The 20,628-nt window shown below is 34.7% G+C and overlaps 1 protein-coding gene across 1 annotated transcript; it reads right to left on the bottom strand.

Annotated features, from left to right (window-relative positions):
* Window positions 1-8,665: 8,665 nt before the first annotated feature.
* CEBPZOS (CEBPZ opposite strand) lies at window positions 8,666-19,062 on the bottom strand. The gene is made up of 5 exons (XM_031951281.1): window positions 18,957-19,062; window positions 11,322-11,437; window positions 10,435-10,479; window positions 9,188-9,272; window positions 8,666-9,102 (listed from the first exon to the last, which is right to left on the bottom strand). Exons 1-4 carry the CDS (start codon window positions 18,986-18,988, stop codon window positions 9,190-9,192), a joined length of 276 nt encoding a protein of 91 aa, XP_031807141.1. The 5' UTR covers window positions 18,989-19,062; the 3' UTR covers window positions 8,666-9,102; window positions 9,188-9,189.
* Between the last annotated feature and the right edge of the window lie 1,566 nt (window positions 19,063-20,628).

Here is a 20,628-nt window from a genome sequence, read left to right as displayed (position 1 = left end):
CCTGAGCACATCCACCATTCTTGAGACCCTATGTAATAGGCATTTTGGTAAATATTTAAGGTTGCTTTGGGTAATTCTGAATTACAGGTATTACAACTTCTTTGAGTGTTATTAATGTGGGAATAAGATGATTTTTCCTTCAATGAGCTGGAATTTAAAGCTTTTTCTTTTCTTCATCTTATAATAAATATTAAAGAATTCTTTATAGAAAAAAGCCAAATATCAGTGGTTTTTTTCTTAATAAATTCTCAGTGTTATTTCACTTTTGAAATTTTTAGTTTAGAAATGTAATGATTTGTATAATTGATATCATATTGCTTGCCTTGAGGGGAGGGAGGGCAAAAAAGAATGAATTTGGAACTCGTAATTATAAAACAATGAATAAAAATTATTTTTACATGTAATTGGGAAATATTTGACAATATAAATCTAAATATATTTAAAATTTTTAATCATCCTAAAAAATAAAATTTTATAATTTAGAAAAGCTGTTAATTTTTGGAAAACTTAATGGATGCCAATTAAATGTAACTATATTGATAATGAAAAGTAGCTTAGTGTTGTGAATAGAAAGCTGGCTTGGGATCAAGAAGTGCTGGATTCAAGTTTTGCCCATTACTCTTACTGGCTGAGACCACAAGCTAGCTAAGTCACTTAGCCTTCATGTCCCAAGCAACTGATATATGATAAATTTCAGATAACATTTGCATCAGAATTTCCTTACTCAGAATTCCCTCTATCATTGAAACCACAGGTTTGGCTTAAAAAAAATCCTGGTATTAATATGAGGTTAGTATGCAAATTAATTGTCCTATTGTATCAATCCATGAGGCATTGGTCTGACAAACTAATAAAAGACTGAAATTTTAAGGTGAATAAAATTATTGGGTTAAATGGAATCGGGGATTCTTAGTCTTTTTGGTGTCAAGAACTGCTTTGACTGTCTTGTGATGCCTGTAGATTCCTTAGGATGTTTTCAAATGCATAAAATAATATATAAGAATTATAAAGGAAAACTAGTGAAAATAAAAACACATACTTTTTTTTCCATCCAAATTCCCTACTCCCACCTCCAATCTGTCCAGGGTGATTCAGGGAGTCCAGAGTAAGAATTTCTGCTTTAAATATGCTAAAATTTTATGTTGTTTCTCCAAACTGAAAACTCGGTGGATATCAGAATCTCTAAGTAAGACAACTGAATTGATTTTAACTAGGTGCTTTTTTTTCTTTTTTTTAAAATAGTAATTTGTAGGATATGAATAAACAATTTTCAGATGATGAAATTGAAACTATTTCCACTCATATGAAAAAGTGTTCCAAATCACTATTGATCAGAGAAATGTAAATTAAGACAACTCTGAGATACCACTACACACCTGTCAGATTGGCTAAGATGACAGGAAAAAATAATGATGAATGTTGGTGGGGACGTGGTAAAACTGGGACATTGATGCATTGTTGGTAGAGCTGTGAACGAATCCAACCATTCTGGAGAGCAATCTGGAATTATGCCCAAAAAGTTACCAAACTGTGCATACCCTTTGATCCAGGACTGTTACTACTGGGCTTATATCCCAAAGAGATACTAAAGAAGGGAAAGGGACCTGTATGTGCCAAAATGTTTGTGGCAGCACTTTACATAGTAGCTAGAAACTGGAAAATGAATGGATGCCCGTCAATTGGAGAATGGTTGGGTAAATTGTGGTATATGAATGTTATGGAATATTATTGTTCTGTTAAGAAATGACCAGCAGGACAAATACAGAGAGGATTAGCGAGACTTAGATGAAATGATGCTGCGTGAAATGAGCAGAACCAGGAGATCAATGATGGACAGAATCAGCTACACCCAGAGAAGGAACACTGGGAAATGAGTGTAAACTGTTTGCATTTTTGTTTTTCTTCCCAGATTATTTTTACCTTCTGAATCCAATTCTTTTTGTCAACAAGAGAACTGTTTGATTCTGTACACATATATTGTATCTAGGATATACTATAACATATTTAACATGTATAAGACTGCCTGTCATCTGGGAGAGGGGATGGAAGGAGGGAAAGGAAAAGTCAGAACAGAAGTGAATGCAAGGGATAATGTTTTTTTTTGTTTTGTTTTGTTTTGATTTTTTTACTTTGCTTTACTTTTTTTTTTAAAAAATAGCTTTTTATTTACAAGTTATATGTATGGATAATTTTACAGCATTGACAATTGCCAAATCTTTTGTTCCAATTTTTCCCCTCCTTCCCCCTACACCCTCCCCTAGATGGCAGGATGAGCACTAGATGTTAAATATATTAAAGTATAAATTAGATGCAGAATAAGTATACATGACCAAAACGTTATTTTGCTGTACAAAAAGAATCGGACTCTGAAATATTGTACAATTAGCCTGTGAAGGAAATCCAAAATGCAGGCAGGCAAAAATATAGGGATTGGGAATTCAATGTAATGGTTCTTAGTCATCTCCCAGGGTTCTTTCGCTGGGTATAGCTGGTTCATTACTGCTCCATTGGAACTGATTTGGTTCATCTCATTACTGAAGATGGCCAGGTCCATCAGAATTGATCATCATATAGTATTGTTGTTGAAGTATATAATGATCTCCTGACCCTGCTTGTTTCACTCAGCATCAGTTCGTGTAAGTCTCTCCAGGCCTTTCTGAAATCATCCTGTTGGTCATTTCTTACAGAACAATAATATTCTATAACATTCATATATCACAATTTATTCAGCCATTCTCCAACTGATGGGCATCCACTCAGTTTCCAGTTTCTGGCCACTACAAAAAGGGCTGCCACAAACATTCATGCACATACAGATCCCTTTCTGCAAGGGATAATGTTGTAAAAAATTACCCATGTATATGCACTGTCAATAAAAAGTTATTATAATTTTTTTTAAAAAAAGGACTAAACAATAAAATATAAGTTCTTTGAGGGCAAAAAAAAAAAATAGTAATCTGTAACAATAAAGTCTAGAGTAAGGAAAAGAACCAACATATCCCAATACCCTTTAAAACTTAGTTGATAATAAAACTGAGTGCAATATGTGCATATATTTTGCTATTCTACAAATTATTTTTTAAAATTACTTTCTCTGTAGAATTTTGTAACCAATTTTAAGTACTTTAAAAGTCTTCAGTATAAGAGAGCATAAAACATTCATATCTTTTTATTTTTTGCCATAATTTTACTTTTGTTTGGTCTATGTTTCTTTTTTTAACAGACATACAAAACTGATTAGGATGACCTTGACTTTGCTAACTTAATTTTCTTTAATTCTCTATCCAATGCTGGTTTGGTTTTTTCCTATTGATTTAAAAAAATGTTTAGAGAGTTTTTGTTTTGTTTTCATCAAGGTGAAAAAGAAAATAAAAGGATTAAGATTTCCAAAGGGATGAGAGGTTGGATATGGAAAGTGGTGAAGATGAAGATGACTTGGATGATTTTTAGATAAGGCTATCTCTTTGAAAATTATGTTTAATGAAGCTGAAAATGATGGTGGTACATCCATAAATGTGTTTGATGAAGAAAGTGAAAGTACTGCAGAGAAAGTAGTGTCAATAAATAACATATGACTTGGGACAAGAGGACCTTTAAGCTTAATGTTACTAATGTTTATAGAGCTTTTACCCAATTAACCTCTCCACATGCTTTTTTAGTCAGCTTATTCTAAACTCTATCACTGTACTTTCCTATCTTAAGGTCCAACTCAATTCATCTTCTGTGGGTTTTTTAATATGGTATCCTGCTAGGGTGCTATGATCTTATAAGCCATGTAAAAAAGCTTCTATTCCTTCTAGTGCCACAAGTACTAATAATTGCCTTTGATAATTTAGATGATACTCTACTCTCTTCCATTAAGTCAGAAAATAAAATAGAACTGAGTCTTAGGATCTTTTATTTTAGTCAACTAATTTCCAATTTCTACCCAGAACTATTATGTTAAATATTTTAATACTGTACATTAGATTTAAGTTAGCTTATGTTGTTTAATTTTTTTTCTAATTATAGCCTTTTATTTTTCCAAATACATTCAAAGATAGTTTTCAACATTCACCTTTGCAAAACCTAGTGTTCCAATTTTTTCTCCTTTTTTTCCCTTCCCTCCTCCCTCCCCTAGATAGCAAACAATCTAATATAGATTATTTAAAATTTTTAAAGCACATTTTGCCCAACTGTATGTCAATAAGTCTGATAATCTAAGTGAAATGAATACTTACAAAAATAGTCCTATTTTAGAAAAAAATTTAAACAAGCCATTAATGAACTCCCTAAGGAAAAAAAAAAATCTCCAGGATTTATAAGTTAATTCTATCAAACATTTAAAGAACAATTCATTCCACTAGTGTATAAACTATTTGGAAAAATAGGGGAAGAAGGAGTGCTACCAAATTCCTTTTATGACATATATATGATGCTGATACCTAAACCAGGAAGGGCCAAAACAGAAAAAGAAAATAGACCAATTTCCTTAATGAATATTGAAGAAAAAACAAATAAAATATTAGCAAAGAAATTATAGCAACTTATTTCCAGGATAATACACTATGACCAAGTAGGATTTATAATAGGAATGCATAGCTGGTTTAATATCAGGAAAACTATCAGCATAATTGATCATATCAGATAATTAAACTAATGGAAATCATATGATTATCTCAACTGATTCAGAAAATGCAAGTGACAAAATACAACACCCATTCCAATTAAAAACATTATAGAGTATACGAATAAATGAAGGTTTTTTTAAAAAATGATAAGTAACATCTATTTAAAACTATGAACAAGCATTATATGTAACAGGGATAAACTAGAAGCAATCCCAGTAAGGTCAGAGGTAAAACTGCCCATTATCACCACTACTATTCAATACTGTACTAGAAATATTAGCATTAGGATTAAGAGAAGAAAAAGAAATTGAAGTAATTAGAGGAGGTAACAAGGAAACAAAATTATCACTCTTTGCTGCAAGATGATAAAATGGTTTATACTAGACAATCAACCAAAAAAACTACTAGAAACAGTATCTTTAGCAAGGTTTCAAGATATAAAATAAACCCACACAAATCATCAGCATTTCTGAATCTTACCAACAAAGTCCAACAGCAAGACAAAAAAAAGAAATTTCATTTAAAATAATTATAAATATAAAATATTTGGCAGTCTACCTCCCAAGACAAAGCCAGGAACTATGTGTACACAATTACAAAACACTTTTCATGCAAATAAATCTAAATTACTGGGAAAATATCAAGTGTCCATGGGTAGGCCGAGTTAATATAATAAAAATGACAATTTTACCTAAAATAATCTACTTATTCAATGCCATACCAATTAAATTACCAAGAAATAATTGAGTTAGGAAAAAAAAACACAATTCATCTGGAAGAACAAAAAGTCAAGAATTTCAAGGGTATTAATGAAGAAAAATGCAAAGGAAGGTGCCTTAGCTGTACCAGACCTAAAACTATATTATAAAGTGATGGTCATCACCATTTGGTACTGGCTAGGAAACAGAATAGTTAACCAGTGAAATAGCTTAGATTCACAAGACAAAGTAGTCAATGCCTATAGTAATCCAGTATTTGATTAACTTTCGGGGAAAAAATTCACTATTTGATAACATTGCTGAAACTAGGCACTGTCAACACGTAACACTCTATATCAAGATAAAGTTGAAATGGGTTTATGATTTAGACATCAAGGGTGATCCTAAAAGCAAAGTAGGAGAACAAGGGATACTTTGTCTCTTAGATCTGTGCAAAAGGAAGGAACTCATGGCCAAAGAACTAAAAAACATTAGGAAATGCAAAATGCACAATTTTGATTACATTAAATTAAAAAGGTTTTGTACAAACAAAACCACTGCAACCAAGATTAGAAGGGAAGCAGAAAACTGGGGGAAAAAATTTTTATATCCAGTGCTTCTGATAAAAGCCTCACTTCTAAAACATATAGTGAGATGGCTCAAATTTATAAGAACTCAAGCCATTTCCCAGTTGATAAATGAACAAATGATATGAACAATTTTCAGATGAAATTAAAGTCATTTTTAGTCATATGAAAAATGTTCAATCACTATTGATTAGAGAAATGCAAATTAAGACAACTCTGAGGTACCACCTCAGAGCTCTTAGATTAGCTAAGATGACAGAGAAAGATGATTTAAGTGTTAGAGAGGATGTTGGAAAACTGGAGCACTAATGCATTGTAGAGGAGTTGTGAAATGATTCAATCATTCTGGAGAGCAATTTGGATCTGTACCTAAATGACCTAATGGGCTGTTAAATTGTGCATACCTTTGATTCAGGAGTTTCCCTTCTGGGTCTGTATCCTAAAGAGATCATAAAAAAAGGGGAAAGATCCCTATATGCAAAAATCTTTAAAACAATCCTTTTTCTAGTGTTAGGGGACTGGAAACTGAGTGGATGCCCATCACTTGGGGAAATAGCTAAATAAGTTATAGTATATAAATGTTATGGAATATTATTATTCTGTAAGAAATGATCAGGAGGATGATTTCAGAGAGGCCTGGAGAGATTTACATGAACTGATGCTAAGTGAGGTGAGCAGAACTAGGAGATCATTGTACATGGCAACAAGATGATTATGTGATGATCAACTGTGATGGACGCAGCTCTTTTCAACGAGGTCATTCAAAATAATTCCAATTGTAATAGAGAGAGCCATCTGCACTTAGAGAACTATGGAGACTGAATGTGGGTCAAAGCACAGTATTTTCACTTTTTATTGTTGTTTGCAATTTTTTTTTTCAACTTTTGATCTGATTTTTCTTGTGCAGCATGACAAATATGGAAATATGCTTAGAAGAACTGCACATGTTTGACCTATACTGGATTGCTTGCTATCTATAGAAGAGGTGGGAGGAGGGAGGGAGAAAAATGTTTTGCACACAAAGTTTTGCAAAGGTGAATACTGAAATCTATCTGCATGGAAAAGTAAAAAGCTGTTAAAATTTTTTAAGTGCAAATTTATATATTCATAATATCCCTAATGTATAGGTAAAGGTGATCATTTCATTTTCTGGTAGTGAAATTTATTGTTAATTATGCATTTACTTTATAAAATTTCTATAATTACTGTTACTAGAAGGTGAAAGTCAGTTCTAAGATTAGAACTAAGACAGGCAACTGAAAAAAAGCAATTGACTTTATGCTGTTTCACTTCAAGGTAAGAAAATAACTTCACATCCTTGCTCTTTGTCACCAATAACCAGTTATCATGCCTGGGACAAATTTGGCTGGCGAGAGCAAGGTATCATGCATGGGATTCCTCTGACCCCAAAGAAAGCATGGCTGACGCTGATAAGATAGCCTGCAAGAGATCATTGTACACAGCAAGAAGATTACGTGATGATCAATTCTGATGGACATGGCTCCCTTAAACAATGGATGATTCAGGTCAATTTCAAAGATCTTGTGATGAAGAGAGTCATCTGTACCCAAAGAGAGCATGAAGGGAACTCAGAATGGATCACAACATAGTATTTTCACTCTCTTTGTGGTGTTTGCCTGCAGGCATTTTGTTTTCTTTCTCATTTTTTTTCTTTTGAATTGATTTTTCTTGTGCAGCAAGATAACTGTGGAAATATGTGTACAGAAGAATTGCACAGGTTTAACATATATTGGATCACTTGCTGACTGGAGGAGGAGATGAAGGGAGGGAAAAAAATTAGAACACAGTTGTTTTGTAGGGGTGAATGTCAAAAATTATCCATGTATATATTTTGAAAATAAAAGGCTATAATTAAAAAAAGTCTCCAAGAGACCTCTGGAGGCCATTTTTTAACCTGTACCTTAGGGAAACCTACAAGGAGCAATTGCAGCCTCTGCCACACAAGGCTATAAAATGAGGTGAAGGAATAGTGGTCACTGTGGGAAGGAAGTGAACTCTCCTTCTCCCTCTCCACATCACACTTTGCCTGTTACAACACTGCTTATAACTGTGGAAATGTTAATTGTATTTTTTGTTCTGAAACAATAGGCAATTTCATTTTTCATATGTTTTCCCCCCAATTCATCTAGTTATTTAAGTCCTTTATATTTTTAAGATGTCAAGTAAAGGATATTTGTTTTCCTCCATTCTTTTCCTTTCTTTAATAGTTTTATTTGAACATCTCTAAGTTTCTTATTCTCATACATTTTGAAACCATTTACTTATTACATATATTACATATACACAACTCCTCTCCATTCTTGAATTTCTTCCTCCCCCCCGCCCAAGTCTGAGTTCTATTCTTTCTATATTGAAATTGTAATCATCAATTTGTAGGAAAATTCAGAAGACCTTTTCTTCATTTTATTTGAGGTCCAAATCTCCCTTAATCTCTTAATATCTTTTAAAAAGGAATTCCCAATGAATACTTTTTAAAAATTTCTGGAGTACTCTTGCAATAAACCAACAGGTTTACAAATTGTAATAATTTATAATTACATTACAAATAACTTTTCAAACTTAACCAAAAATCCCTATCAGCTTTCCTAACAATGCTGCAAAACAGCAGACTTTGAATAAATGTTTAGTAACTTAAAGCATACTAGTTTTAAGCCACCTAAGTAACTGATTAAAAAATTGTTAGTTAGCAATAATACAAAAATGTAATCTTGTGTTTAGTGATTGCTGTAGTCTAAATTAAACAAAACACTTCAAATTTACTAATTGTATTTTATTAACCAAACAATTTATCATATGCCATGCTACAACAATGATGTATATACAAACTAAATGTAGTCATAATTTCTGATATTTTAAAGTTACTCTTTATTATTCTTACACTGATAAGCATATATTTGGATAGAATAGCTTCCACTGAAAATTTTTCCTTTCTTTCTGCTACTGGTTTCAGAATAATAAAAGATCTCAGTTGCCTCAATAGAATATGGCTTTCTTGAGTTTAAAACATACACACACACACACATATTATTACATTACATACATGTGTGTGTGTGTGTTTAATCAAAAACTTTATTTGATGCAACCACACTGGCTTTTTCTTCAAAAGTATAAAAACAATTCAGCAGGAAGCTGAAAGAGATGACTAGTGTTATGACTCAGAGAGAAGAAAAGTTCAAATTGAAGAGGCTGAAAAACAAAACAAAGGGACGTTTTTAAAACAATTGGATTTTTAACAATAAGCAATAATTTATTTGTTTAAAATTCAACTTACTTCTAATTTTTGCAGTTTAACCATTCTTCTTGATCACGTTCTCTTATTCCATAGAGTCCAGACCATTCATTAGATTTGTAATAAGCTAAAAATAAGAATATGTATTTCAATGATAAATTAACATAAAAAAGTAATCATAATGAACATCATTCAACAAATCATTACTTTATTATAGGAGAAAAATGTGAACAGACCATTTACTTAAATAACTTAGATTACATACTAAAAGGAGATGAAATTGACAAGATGTGTTTACTTTACCTTATCCTGAACCAGGACATTTCATAATTTTAAAACTTTTCTTGCAAGGAATAAAATTATAATTCAATTACATAACAAGGGTAACATGTCACTTAGAAGTAGATTGTGATGATAACATTTGTAAAGTGCTTACAATGCCCTCTACTCCCAACAACTCTATAATGTTGATAGTTAAGTATTGTTCTCTTATTACAGATAAGGAAACAAGCTTTGAAAAGTGAAGTCATTTGCTCATAATCACATTGCTACTAACTATAAGAGGCAAAACTTGAATTCAGGTTCAGGAAACTGATTTCACGTTCAGTAACTCTTCCCACTATGCCACATTTCAATACTTAGAGGAAAAGGTGCTAAACAATATAAAGTTAAAGTGGTGGCAGAGAATTGTGGATAAATAGCTCAATTTACCAACTTATAAATGCCCTTTTGGGAACTACTGGAAAAATTCAGTTCCCTTCACCCTGTATCAGAGGAGTTCTATTCAAGTTGTTAACTTTGAAGGAATGGTTGCTATTCAGCTCATTGTAATTAAAGCAGGTCACCTAAACTATGGGTTGATTTCACAAGTGCCAGTTAGATGTCTCAAAAAAATTATTATTTAGTCTGAATAAAAGGGGCTAATCACAAAGTACCATAAGGTTTACAAAAATAATGTTGCTTTGTAAACCTTACAGTGTTATATATTTTATATGTGCACACACGTGCACACACACACAGATACTTTCATTCTATAAAATCACCTAATGAGATGGGTATTACAGCATCATTCATATTTTGCAGATAAGAAAATGGAGATTCAGAAAGGCTGGGTGAAATGCCCACAGACATGCAGCTGGCAAGTGCCAGGGGTTCCAGGGCTCTCCTTGCGGCAAGGTCCTTTTCCCAGCATCATTTTCCCTCTTAATCTTCCAATCCTTACAGGTTATCCACATCAGCTCTTTACTGCACTCACCCATCTTTAATATGACTTAGGAGGAAAAACTTACCTTCTAAGACTAAGGGAAATCTCTTACTCATTGTATGTCTGAAATCTGATGGAAAAAAGAAAGCTTAGTTAGAATTTCATCATGTTTAACAAACCCCTCAGACAACGCCATGCTGGGAGGCGCCGTGGGAGCCTTCTGGACAGGAGGCCCCATACCATCTTCTGGGTAACTCAGTAATTCTTGGATGGGTTCCAAGATGCACCTGCTGGGTCTTCATAAAATCCTTATGGTAATTCTATGATGTTAATAATGGTTTGCATTTATGATGAAAACAATGTAGAAATGGCATTTAAAAGTATGAGAATTTTCCTCTCTCAGCTTACAGAAATTTATTTTACACCAGCCATGGAGTGAGTTTCTTGTCTGCCATCCGTTCTGTGTCATGTGATCTGAACTTATTCATGGTATGAAAAGTTTAGAACTATGATTCACATTCAAGTGCTGTTCACAATACTTAAGACGTACAAAGATATTAAAATGAATTCTATCTAAAGTAAATACTTGACAGTACTGAGACACTACTTCCTGCTTTCTATCTCTATCTGCCAGTGAAGTTCTGTGGGGAAGCTGGAAAAGGCTCTACTTGTTCCTAAAAATGTCCACATAAACTGTCCCAACCAATCTGTCCTCCTGGCCAGCTATCTTGTCTCACAAATTTGGTCTGGAAACAAAGCCATCCTTTCCTTCATACATAAATTTGTACTTAATATATTTCTTGGGGGTTAAAAAAAAACCACAGTGTAAGAGAATTTCCCTCTCCCGCCCACAGCAAAACTAGTCTCTCTTCCCTCAAAAGATCTTAAGAATTATCTACTAAAAATGAGTGGTAATATGTTTTATGGTTTCAAAGTACTAAAAAGCAAGAGAGTGTAAAAGAAAATTATTACCTTGATTTGTGTTCATTTTATTAAACAGCCAATATGCTCCTGCGATTCCAAGAAGTTCAAGGGTTAAAATTCCCTTAAAAATCTTTGTTGCCAAAATTTGATTTGGGGGAGCCATCCTAAATTTCAAAAATATAACTTATATTACTACATTGAACTTTAAAGTGTATGAGCATTACCCTTTGAACCAGAAGTGTTACTACTGGGCTGGTGTCCTAAAGAGATCTTAAAGGGGAGAAAGGGACCCACATGTGCAAAAAATGTTTGTGGCAGCCGGAAACTGAGTGGATACCCATCAACTGGAGAATGGCTGAATAAACTGTGGTATATGACTATTATGGAATATTATTGTTCTGTAAGAAACGACCAGCAGGATGATTTCAGAGAGGCCTGAAGAGATGTACATGAATTTATGCTAAGTGAAATGAGCAGGACCAGGAGATTATTATACACAGCAACAAGAAGACTATATGATGATCAGTTCTGATGGACATGGCTCTCTTCAACAATGAGATGATTCAAACAAGTTCCACTTGTGCAGTGAAAAAGAGAGCTATCTATACCCAGAAAGAAAACTGTGGGAACAGAGTGTGGAACCCACATAGCATTCTCACGCTTTCTGTTGTTTGCTTGCATTTTTTGTTTTCCTTCTCAGGTTTTTTTCTTTCTTTCTAGATCCAATTTTTCTTGTGCAGCAAGATAACTGTATAAATATATGTGTGTGTGTGTGTGTGTGTGTATATAAATATATATATATATATATATATATATATATATATATATGTTGGATTTAACATATATTTTAACATATTTAACATGTATTGGACTACCTGCCATCTAGGGAGGGGGTGGGGGGAGGAGGGGAAAATTTGGAATAGAAGGTTTTGCAAGGGTCAGTGTTCAAAGATTACCCATACATATGTTTTGTAAATACAAATTATAAAAACAATTTTAAAAAAATAAAGTGCATGCATGTGTGCACACACACACATATATAAAGAGGCTTATAAGTATTTCTTCATTGTAGCTGTTCTTTCTTAAATTTAAGAAATATTAAGAAATTATTAATTTTGTACTCAATATGTACTCAATCAAAAATTAAAAAATATTAAGTTTTACCATGAACCCCTCCCAAATGGGAAGCTAAAATTTTAAAGATCCATTAAGAATTTTTTTCTATTAAATTTTTATCTTTTGGCCTTTTTTCATCTTCATTTTCCAGTATTATTTCTCTTCCCTTTGATTCAGAGGAAGCAATCCCTTATAACAAGGAATAAAAAAGAGGAAAAAAACAGTTCAGTAAAACTAACCAACATATCAAAAACCTATCAAAACATATGAAAAAGGCCTTATAAAGGACATCAAAAAGGGCTTATATAATACAGTATTTTCATAGTCATACTGTCCCATTTTTGCAAAGGAGACAAATAGTCAAAAGTTGGAGTGATCTGGGTTTATAGGTATTATACAGTGGGACTTTTTAAAGTCTGTTTCCCACCCCCCCCCCCCAGAACTATATTTCAAGAAATCATAAGTGAAAATTGCATAGGGTCAAAAGTAAACTGTTCCTGCTTTTTGAAAAGAAGGAGTAGGAGAAAAAGTAGTAGCATTCCCCAAACCACTCTGAGATACCATGTTAACTACACTTCAGTGATACCTCACAGTAATATTTTTAATGATTTCTTTTTTCTCAATCATATTCCTCACAGCATGACTTTACCTCCTACAGAGGAGATCTAGGTCATTCATTATGTGCTATTTTATCCATTCCTCTATATCCAAAACTTTTCTACTTTTCCATTCATTTGATCTTGTTCCAGTCTTAAAAGATAGCATGGCCTTTTTCCTTGCCAAGGCCAACTTCCTCAGTCAGTGAGGTTGTTCATTCATTCAACAAGCATTTATCATTAAGTATTTATTATATGAAAGATTGTGTTAGTACTGAGGATGAAAAGAGAAAAATAAAATTATTTTATCTTAAGTTAAAATTCTGGGAAAAGGTCATGAAAAATAATACATATAAACACATAAGTAATGTCAATATATACTGAATAGATTTTTTTTGAGGGGGGAAACTAGTAAGTGGGAGGATCATGAAAGGTTTCCTATAAAACGAGATATTTCATCTTCAGTATCTACCAGTCTATTAGCTTTTTTCCAGGCACCTAAAAATATGAGTCTTAACTATCTTTTTTTTTTAAATTAGCCTTGAAGATCAAAGAGAAAAAGAATTCTATGTACAAAAATATTTATAGGAGCTTGTTCTGTAGTAGCAAAATAGTTAACAAAGGATGTGCTCATCTATTAGGGAATGGTTAAATAAATTTGGGTATATGAATGATGATATGGTTTCAGAGAAAACAAATGACTTGTGTGAACTAATGCAGAGAGAAGTGAATAAAAGCAGGAGAACTTATATGATAACAGCAATGTTATAAGAAAAAAAAAACAGACTTTAAGAATTCTGATCACCGGAATAACAAATCTTAATTTCAGAGAACCAAAGATTAAGCATGCTGCCCATCTTATACCTAAAAGTTAACAGACTCAAAGTGCAGGATGAAATATGTTTTTGGACTTTTCTATGCTTGACTATGCATGTTTATGAATTTTATCTTTTATTGTTCAACTAGGGTTGGAATGAGAGAAAGAGAAATTATCAGCATCCACCTCTTATTTTTTTAACCCTTTATAACCTAAGTTTCCATAACAGTTCGAAGGATAAAGCTTCAAATTGTCTTCCACATGTCTGTCAAAATAATTTTCCTTAGAAGCCTATTCACCATCATTCCCCTACTCAAAAATCTTTAGTGTCTACCTATTGCCTTTAGCATAAAATGCAAACTCTTGAGGCTAGAATTTAAGAATCTCCCCTTTTGGTTTCAACTTTATTTTCTAGCTTTAGTTCACATTACTTCCTATCATGGGTTCTAAGTTCCAGTTTTGAGTACTGTTTCCTCAAACTTTACATGTTGGTCCCCACTTCCTTGCACTGTGTAACCCCCATGCCTGCAAGGTACTTCTTACCTATCTGGTCTTTCAGGAACTCTAAAGTCTTTTTAGGATTATGTCAGGTGCTATCTCCTCTCTGAAGCCTTCTGTATTGCCTATAGCTTTAAAAAAAAAAAAAAAAAAAAAAAAGACTAAAAAGTCTTTTCCCCTCTCAAATATTCCTAAGCACACTTTGGATCTCTCCTTTGCTTCCATTACTACCTACCTCCCTTGTATGGTACTTATTCTTATTTTATGTATATGTCATATTCTACCTCTATCGTCCAGTACAATGTAAGATCCACTTACAAGCTCCATGGTGCATTCTATATAGACAATGTTCTTGAATAAGAGAATGAATGAGTAGAATGGAAAATAGTAATGAAAAATTTAATCAAGTTAAAAATAAATGGAGGTGCTTCAATAGTAGTTATGATAAAAAGTTATAATGCCAAAGTGATTTTCCTACTCAATCTACTTAAATGGCTTTCAATTGCCTTTGGGATCAAATATAAGTTCCCTGTTTAACTTCACAACTTGGTCCCAACCTCATCTTTCTGGCCTTACTGGGCATTACTAACTCCTCTTTTACTCTGTGATTCAATCAAACTCACCAGCTTCCATTTTTCATAACACACGCCACCAACTTTGCATAGGCAGTCCCATAAATCTGGAATTTACTCTCTTCTTCCCTAGGTCTCAGGGAGTCCCTCCATTCCTTTAAAGTGCATTTTAAGAAACATCTTCTGCATGAAGCCTTTCTGATTTTCACAACTGTTGGGCCCTCCCTCCAAAATTCCTTTATATTCACTACTGTGTAGATATTTACTATTTAATCACTTTATATTCATATTATATTTGTATTTATATAACATATATTTTACATATATGCATATGCTTGCCTATATAACATGTGTTATATAACAATATAATTACAAACATGTTGCAATGTGCATATATCACATACATGTGTGTGTGTGTTTACATACCACTTCCCAATTAGATTGTAGGCTACTTCTGAGTAGGGACTGTTTCATTCTTTGTAGCTGTATTTCCAGTGTCTAGCACGGTATCATATTAAGTACTTAATAAATAACTATTGATTGGTTGATCCATGTGTCATCTTGTGGTTGAGCTTTTTATAACTATCCACCAAACAGAAATATGGTAAAATAGAAATAGGACAAAGATAAGACTAGAATAGGAAAAAAAAGTATTAAATATAAGATCTACAAATCAAAGAAATTGCCCTCTCTCACACTGATTTTTCTATAAGTTAAGGAAAACAACGCAGCTGGAAACTTTCTTAAAATTAGACTATTTGTTTTATATTCTGTGCTGCCCTTCACATAGTTTTAAATTCTTTTAGGGAAGAGATGGTGTTTTTCTTAACTCTCCAGGAGTAGTAGTAAGTTTATTGTCATCATGTATTTATTCAATTTAGAAAACCTAAATCTCTTTCACAAGTTGCCTGTAAGGTATGGAACCAGATACCCTGCTTTTGAAAGATTATCTTCTTGTTTTATATCTTTCTCAGGTGTTCCAAGTTATTTTGGATTCCCTTTTCTCTTTGTGAAAATCTGATCACCCTAAGGAGCTAATGATTTTAAGCCTTATTATCCCCATTTAAGAGGAAAGAAACTGAAGCACAAGGAGGAAAAGTGACATATTTAGGAAAAGGGGTGGGGAGGGAAAGAGTTTTAAAAGACAGTTTTTAATCCACTACTAGCTAACTTCATGATCTTTTTAAATAATAGTTTTTAAAATTTTCAAAATATATGCAAAGATAGTTTTCAACATTCACTCTTGCAAAACCCGTGTTCCAAATTTTTCTCCCTTCATTCCCCATACCCCTTTCCCTAAACAGCAAGTAATCCAATATAGGTTAAACATGTGCAATTCTTCTATACATATTTCCACATTTATCATGCTGCACAAGAAAAATCAGATCAAAAAGAGAAAGAAAATGAGAAAGAAAACAAAAAGTAAACTACAAAAAGGTCAAAATACTATGTTGTGATCCACATTCAGTCCCCATATCCCTCTCTCTGGATGTAGAGGGGTCTCTCCATCAGAAGTGTTTTAGAATTGACCTGAATCACCTCATTGTAGAAAAGAGCCATGTCCATCAGAATTGACCATCACATAATCTTCTTGTTGCTGTGTACAATGTTCTTTTGGTTCTACTCACTTCACTTAGCATCAGTTCATGTAAGTCTTTCCAGACTTTTCTGAAATCATCCTGCTGATTGTTTTTTATACAAAAATAATATTCCATAACATGTCACAACTTATTCATACCATAACTTATACCATACCATAAATTTTACAAATTTTATTCAGCAATAATATAAATAAATTTATATTTATAAATAAATATCATATTAAAAAATAAATTTACAAAATTTATTCAGCCATTCCCCAACTGATGAAAATTTACTCAGTGTCCAGTTCCTTGTCACTATAAAAAGGGCTGCTACAAACATTTTTGCCCATGTGGATTTTTTTCCCTTTTTTTATGATCTCTTTGGGATACTGGCTCAGGAGAGACACTACTCAATCAAACGGTATGCAGTTTGATAGTCTTTGGGTATAGTTCCAAATCGCTCTCTAAAAGGTTTAGATCAGTTCTCAACTCCACCAACAATATATTAGTGTCCTAGCTTTCCCAAATCTCCTCCAACATTACCAAATTTTTCTGTCATCTTAGCCAATCTGAGAGGTATGTAGTAGTACCACAGACTAACTTCATAATCTTAAAATTTATTAAGATCTACAATTATAGAAAGACCTCTTGGAAGACTTTAATGACAGAACCTTAAAAAGATGTAATGAATACAAAATCAGTTAAACCCAAATTTCAGGAATCTAAAGGAAATGTATATATAAACTGGAGAGTAGAGGCAGGGAAATGAAAAGGGGGAAAGAATCCTATATATTGCTAAAGTTACTCAAAATAAAACAGAATGAGCTCTTTTTAAAATAACTATTAATTCCACTAATAAAGTATTCTCTCCACTGATTAGTTTACAATTCTTCTAGCCAATCAATCTCTAGCCAATTAAGCACTTACCTACCTACTCTGTGCCAGGCACTGTGATAAGTTCTATACCTTAGCAATAGATGGTTTCAGGAACTAGTTATGGCAAAAACAAACAAACAAAAAAAAAAAAAAACAACCAACCATCATCTAGTTCTCAATCTGGAAAGCGAACCTCCCTAAACTCACTTAGGCCTTTTCTAGTATGTGTCAGTACTCAAAAGGCTTTCCAACTTGGCCAGAGCATCAGAGGTTGTGCTTAGCTGGTATAACCTCTAAGCGTTCAGGGTCACTTTCTTTTTTTTTTTTTTTTTTAATTATAGTAACTTTTTATTGACAGAATCCATGCCAGGGTAATTTTTTTAACAACATTATCCCTTACACTCATTTCTGTTCCGTTTTTTCCCTCCCACCCTCCACCCCCTCCCCCAGATGGCAAGCAGTCCTATATATGTTGAATATGTCACAGTATATCCTAGATACAATGTATGTGTGCAGATCCAAACAGTTTTCTTGTTGCACAGGGAGAATTGGATTCAGAAGGTAGAAATAACCCGGGAAGAAAAACAAAAATGCAAACAGTTTACATTCATTTCCCAGTGTTTTTTTTTCTTTGGGTGTAGCTGCTTCTGTCCGTCATTGATCAATTGAAACTGAATTAGGTCTCTTTGTCAAAGAACAGGGTCACTTTCACACTAAAGAAGACACTGGAATAGAGTATAGGATCATAAAATAGTCCTAGAAAAGGAATTTGAGGTCATCTAGGCATAACCCTACTGGCTCATTTTACAGATGAGAACAATGAGGTCTAGAGAAGCCATGTGACTTGTCCTAAGTGACAATGAATAGTTTCTTCTCTCCCATCAAACGCCTTTTTAGGTAACAAATTTAAATTCTAAGCTCCCCTGTTGTGGCCATCATTGGATTTTTTTCAAGTGCTTCGTTAAGGTACATAACGATGTATCCAACAGGCACTTAATAAATGCTCGCGCTAATGAAGAATGGGAGAGGGGAGGGAATACGCGCTTATGTTTCTAGAAAGCGCTAAGCACCGTGTTAAGTGCTTTCATAAATATCTCTTTTGAAGTTCGACAACAAGCCGGTGAGGTAGGGGGGGTTATTTCCCCCATGTCACAGTTTCGGAAACAGCGACATAGGTTAAATGGCTCAGTCTCCTCGGCTGCAGGGTCCATCCAACGCCACTTAACTGTCTTGCTCCTACAGGAGGTGGGTACATCACCCCCTCATGACACTACCGTCCTCACAGACTAGGAGACGGATGTGATTCTTATGTAGTTCGGCGCTACCACGGTCGCCCTACTCCCAGCTCCGAGAGGTTAGGAGGCTTAGAGAGGTGGTCGGTGGGGAGCGGTTCGCTTTGGCGGCTAAGGAAAGCCGGAAGGCACACCGGGGCGACCCGGAAGCGAACTGAACGTTTGCCCTCCTTGCCCCCCAGACACTTTCATTTGCTAGGGCCGGAGTAACCATGAAGGTCAAAGATAGACTAAAACAAGGCAGTAATCTCTTCTTCCGCAATGAGGTCATAAATCCCACCAAAAGGACCCAAGTTCAGCGCACTAGCTGAAGCCCAAACGCAGGATACTTACCTGTATCGCACAGCCGCGCCACCGCCGCGCATGCCCAGTAGACAGAACCACCCCCTACGGCATTTAGCCTAGCCCCGGAGACTTCCAAGGGGCTGTCTTGCTTGAAGCCCCGCCCCTCGGCCCGCTTGTCTGCTGAGCTCCCGCCCACTTGGCCACGCCCCCCTGTCCACTGTCTCCCCTTGGCTGGGAGACTCGTGTCGCAGAGAAGATAGGTGCTCTTTCTCCACGGTTTTGGTCTTCCCGAAAGCGGCTTCCTCCCACCCTCTTCCGGTGCCTAGGTGACGTCACCAAAGCCTGGGTTGATATACCCAAGTGCTCACCTTATTATAGCATCTTTAACGTCTGGGCTGCATCGTCTCAAAGCGCATTACATATTCCTTGTCCCATTGAAAGTCCTAAATAGTTACCGTTAGGGAACTGTTACCGTCACCCCAATTTTGCAGCTGTTTAAATGGAGGATCGGGGAGGAGGACTAGCAGTGCGCACACAAATAGTGTCAGCTGCGGGATTTCAGTCAATCAAACTATTAAGCGCCTACTGTGTGCCAGACGCAATACTGAAAGTGAGAGACGCAAAAAGAGGCAAAAGACAGTTCTTGCCCTCAAGGAGCTTACAATCCACTTACATCCAATCATTCGCAAGTTCTGTCAATTCTACACTCATGATATATCTTTTGTCAGTCCTCTTCATTCATATTATCGCTTCAGTTTAAGAAATGATTCTCACCCCTAGTACCTTCTGTCCAGTTCATCCTTTACTTAGCTGTCCTATGTTATTCTCCTGACCAAAAGCATTTAATAGATCCCTAATGTCTAGAGAAAAGCTTCTTAAACTGTGACTCTGTAGGGGGTTGTGTGGTTCAGACAACATTTAATAAAAAAAGCTGGAGAAATATCTAGAAGCAAAGCGAAGTTTATTATACGTTCTTGAGAACCGGGGGTCCCACTCATCCAGCAGACAATCGAAGGGAGCAAGCGCCGGAGGGGGCAGGGTCAACACTTTTTATCGCAAATACCCCCTCCCACCACTGACCCTCATCCTTATTGGCTGAGGATCTTACATTCTAAACTCTGGAACTACCCAAGAAATGGAACTTGACCAATAAGTCCATAGTTGCCCATATTTGACCTAACAGAAAGACACTGATGTCATAGGAGGATAACAAGGGGACTTAAGTATGCCCTTAGGGGATAGCAGGGAGGGAACTTAAGTATGCCCTTGACTTGATGCTTAAAGTCCTTCAGGCCTACTCCAACTCTGAAATAGATGAAGCCTTACTCAATTTTCACAACTGTCTTGAAAGATCTCACCTCATCTCGTTCAGGGTTACATAACTGATTGTAGGGGTTAGAAAATGCTTTATTTGTGTATCTATTTTATATGCTCTATATATCTATGTAACAAAGGTTTCTGGGCCAAAAAGGGTCATGAGTGGGAAAAGTTTAAGAAGCCCTGTTCCAGAGGACTATTGATGAAACAAGCTACCTAAATCCTTACAGAAAAGTAATGTCCTCAAAGTACAGAATGAAGCACCATTTTTTGGACATAGGTAATTTGGGAATTTACTATGCATGCTGACTACATTTTTTAAAATAAAAAAAACCCAAAGTTAATTTTTTTTCCCCCTTCTCTTTTTTCCCATTGGAATGGGGGGAAGGGAAAGGGAAAGAAA

Source organism: Sarcophilus harrisii, chromosome 2 (genome assembly GCF_902635505.1).
Source record: "Sarcophilus harrisii chromosome 2, mSarHar1.11, whole genome shotgun sequence".
In the NCBI taxonomy this organism is placed as follows: domain Eukaryota; kingdom Metazoa; phylum Chordata; class Mammalia; order Dasyuromorphia; family Dasyuridae; genus Sarcophilus; species Sarcophilus harrisii.
Note: the sequence above shows the minus strand (reverse complement) of the source record. Positions and strands in the feature narration are given on the sequence as shown.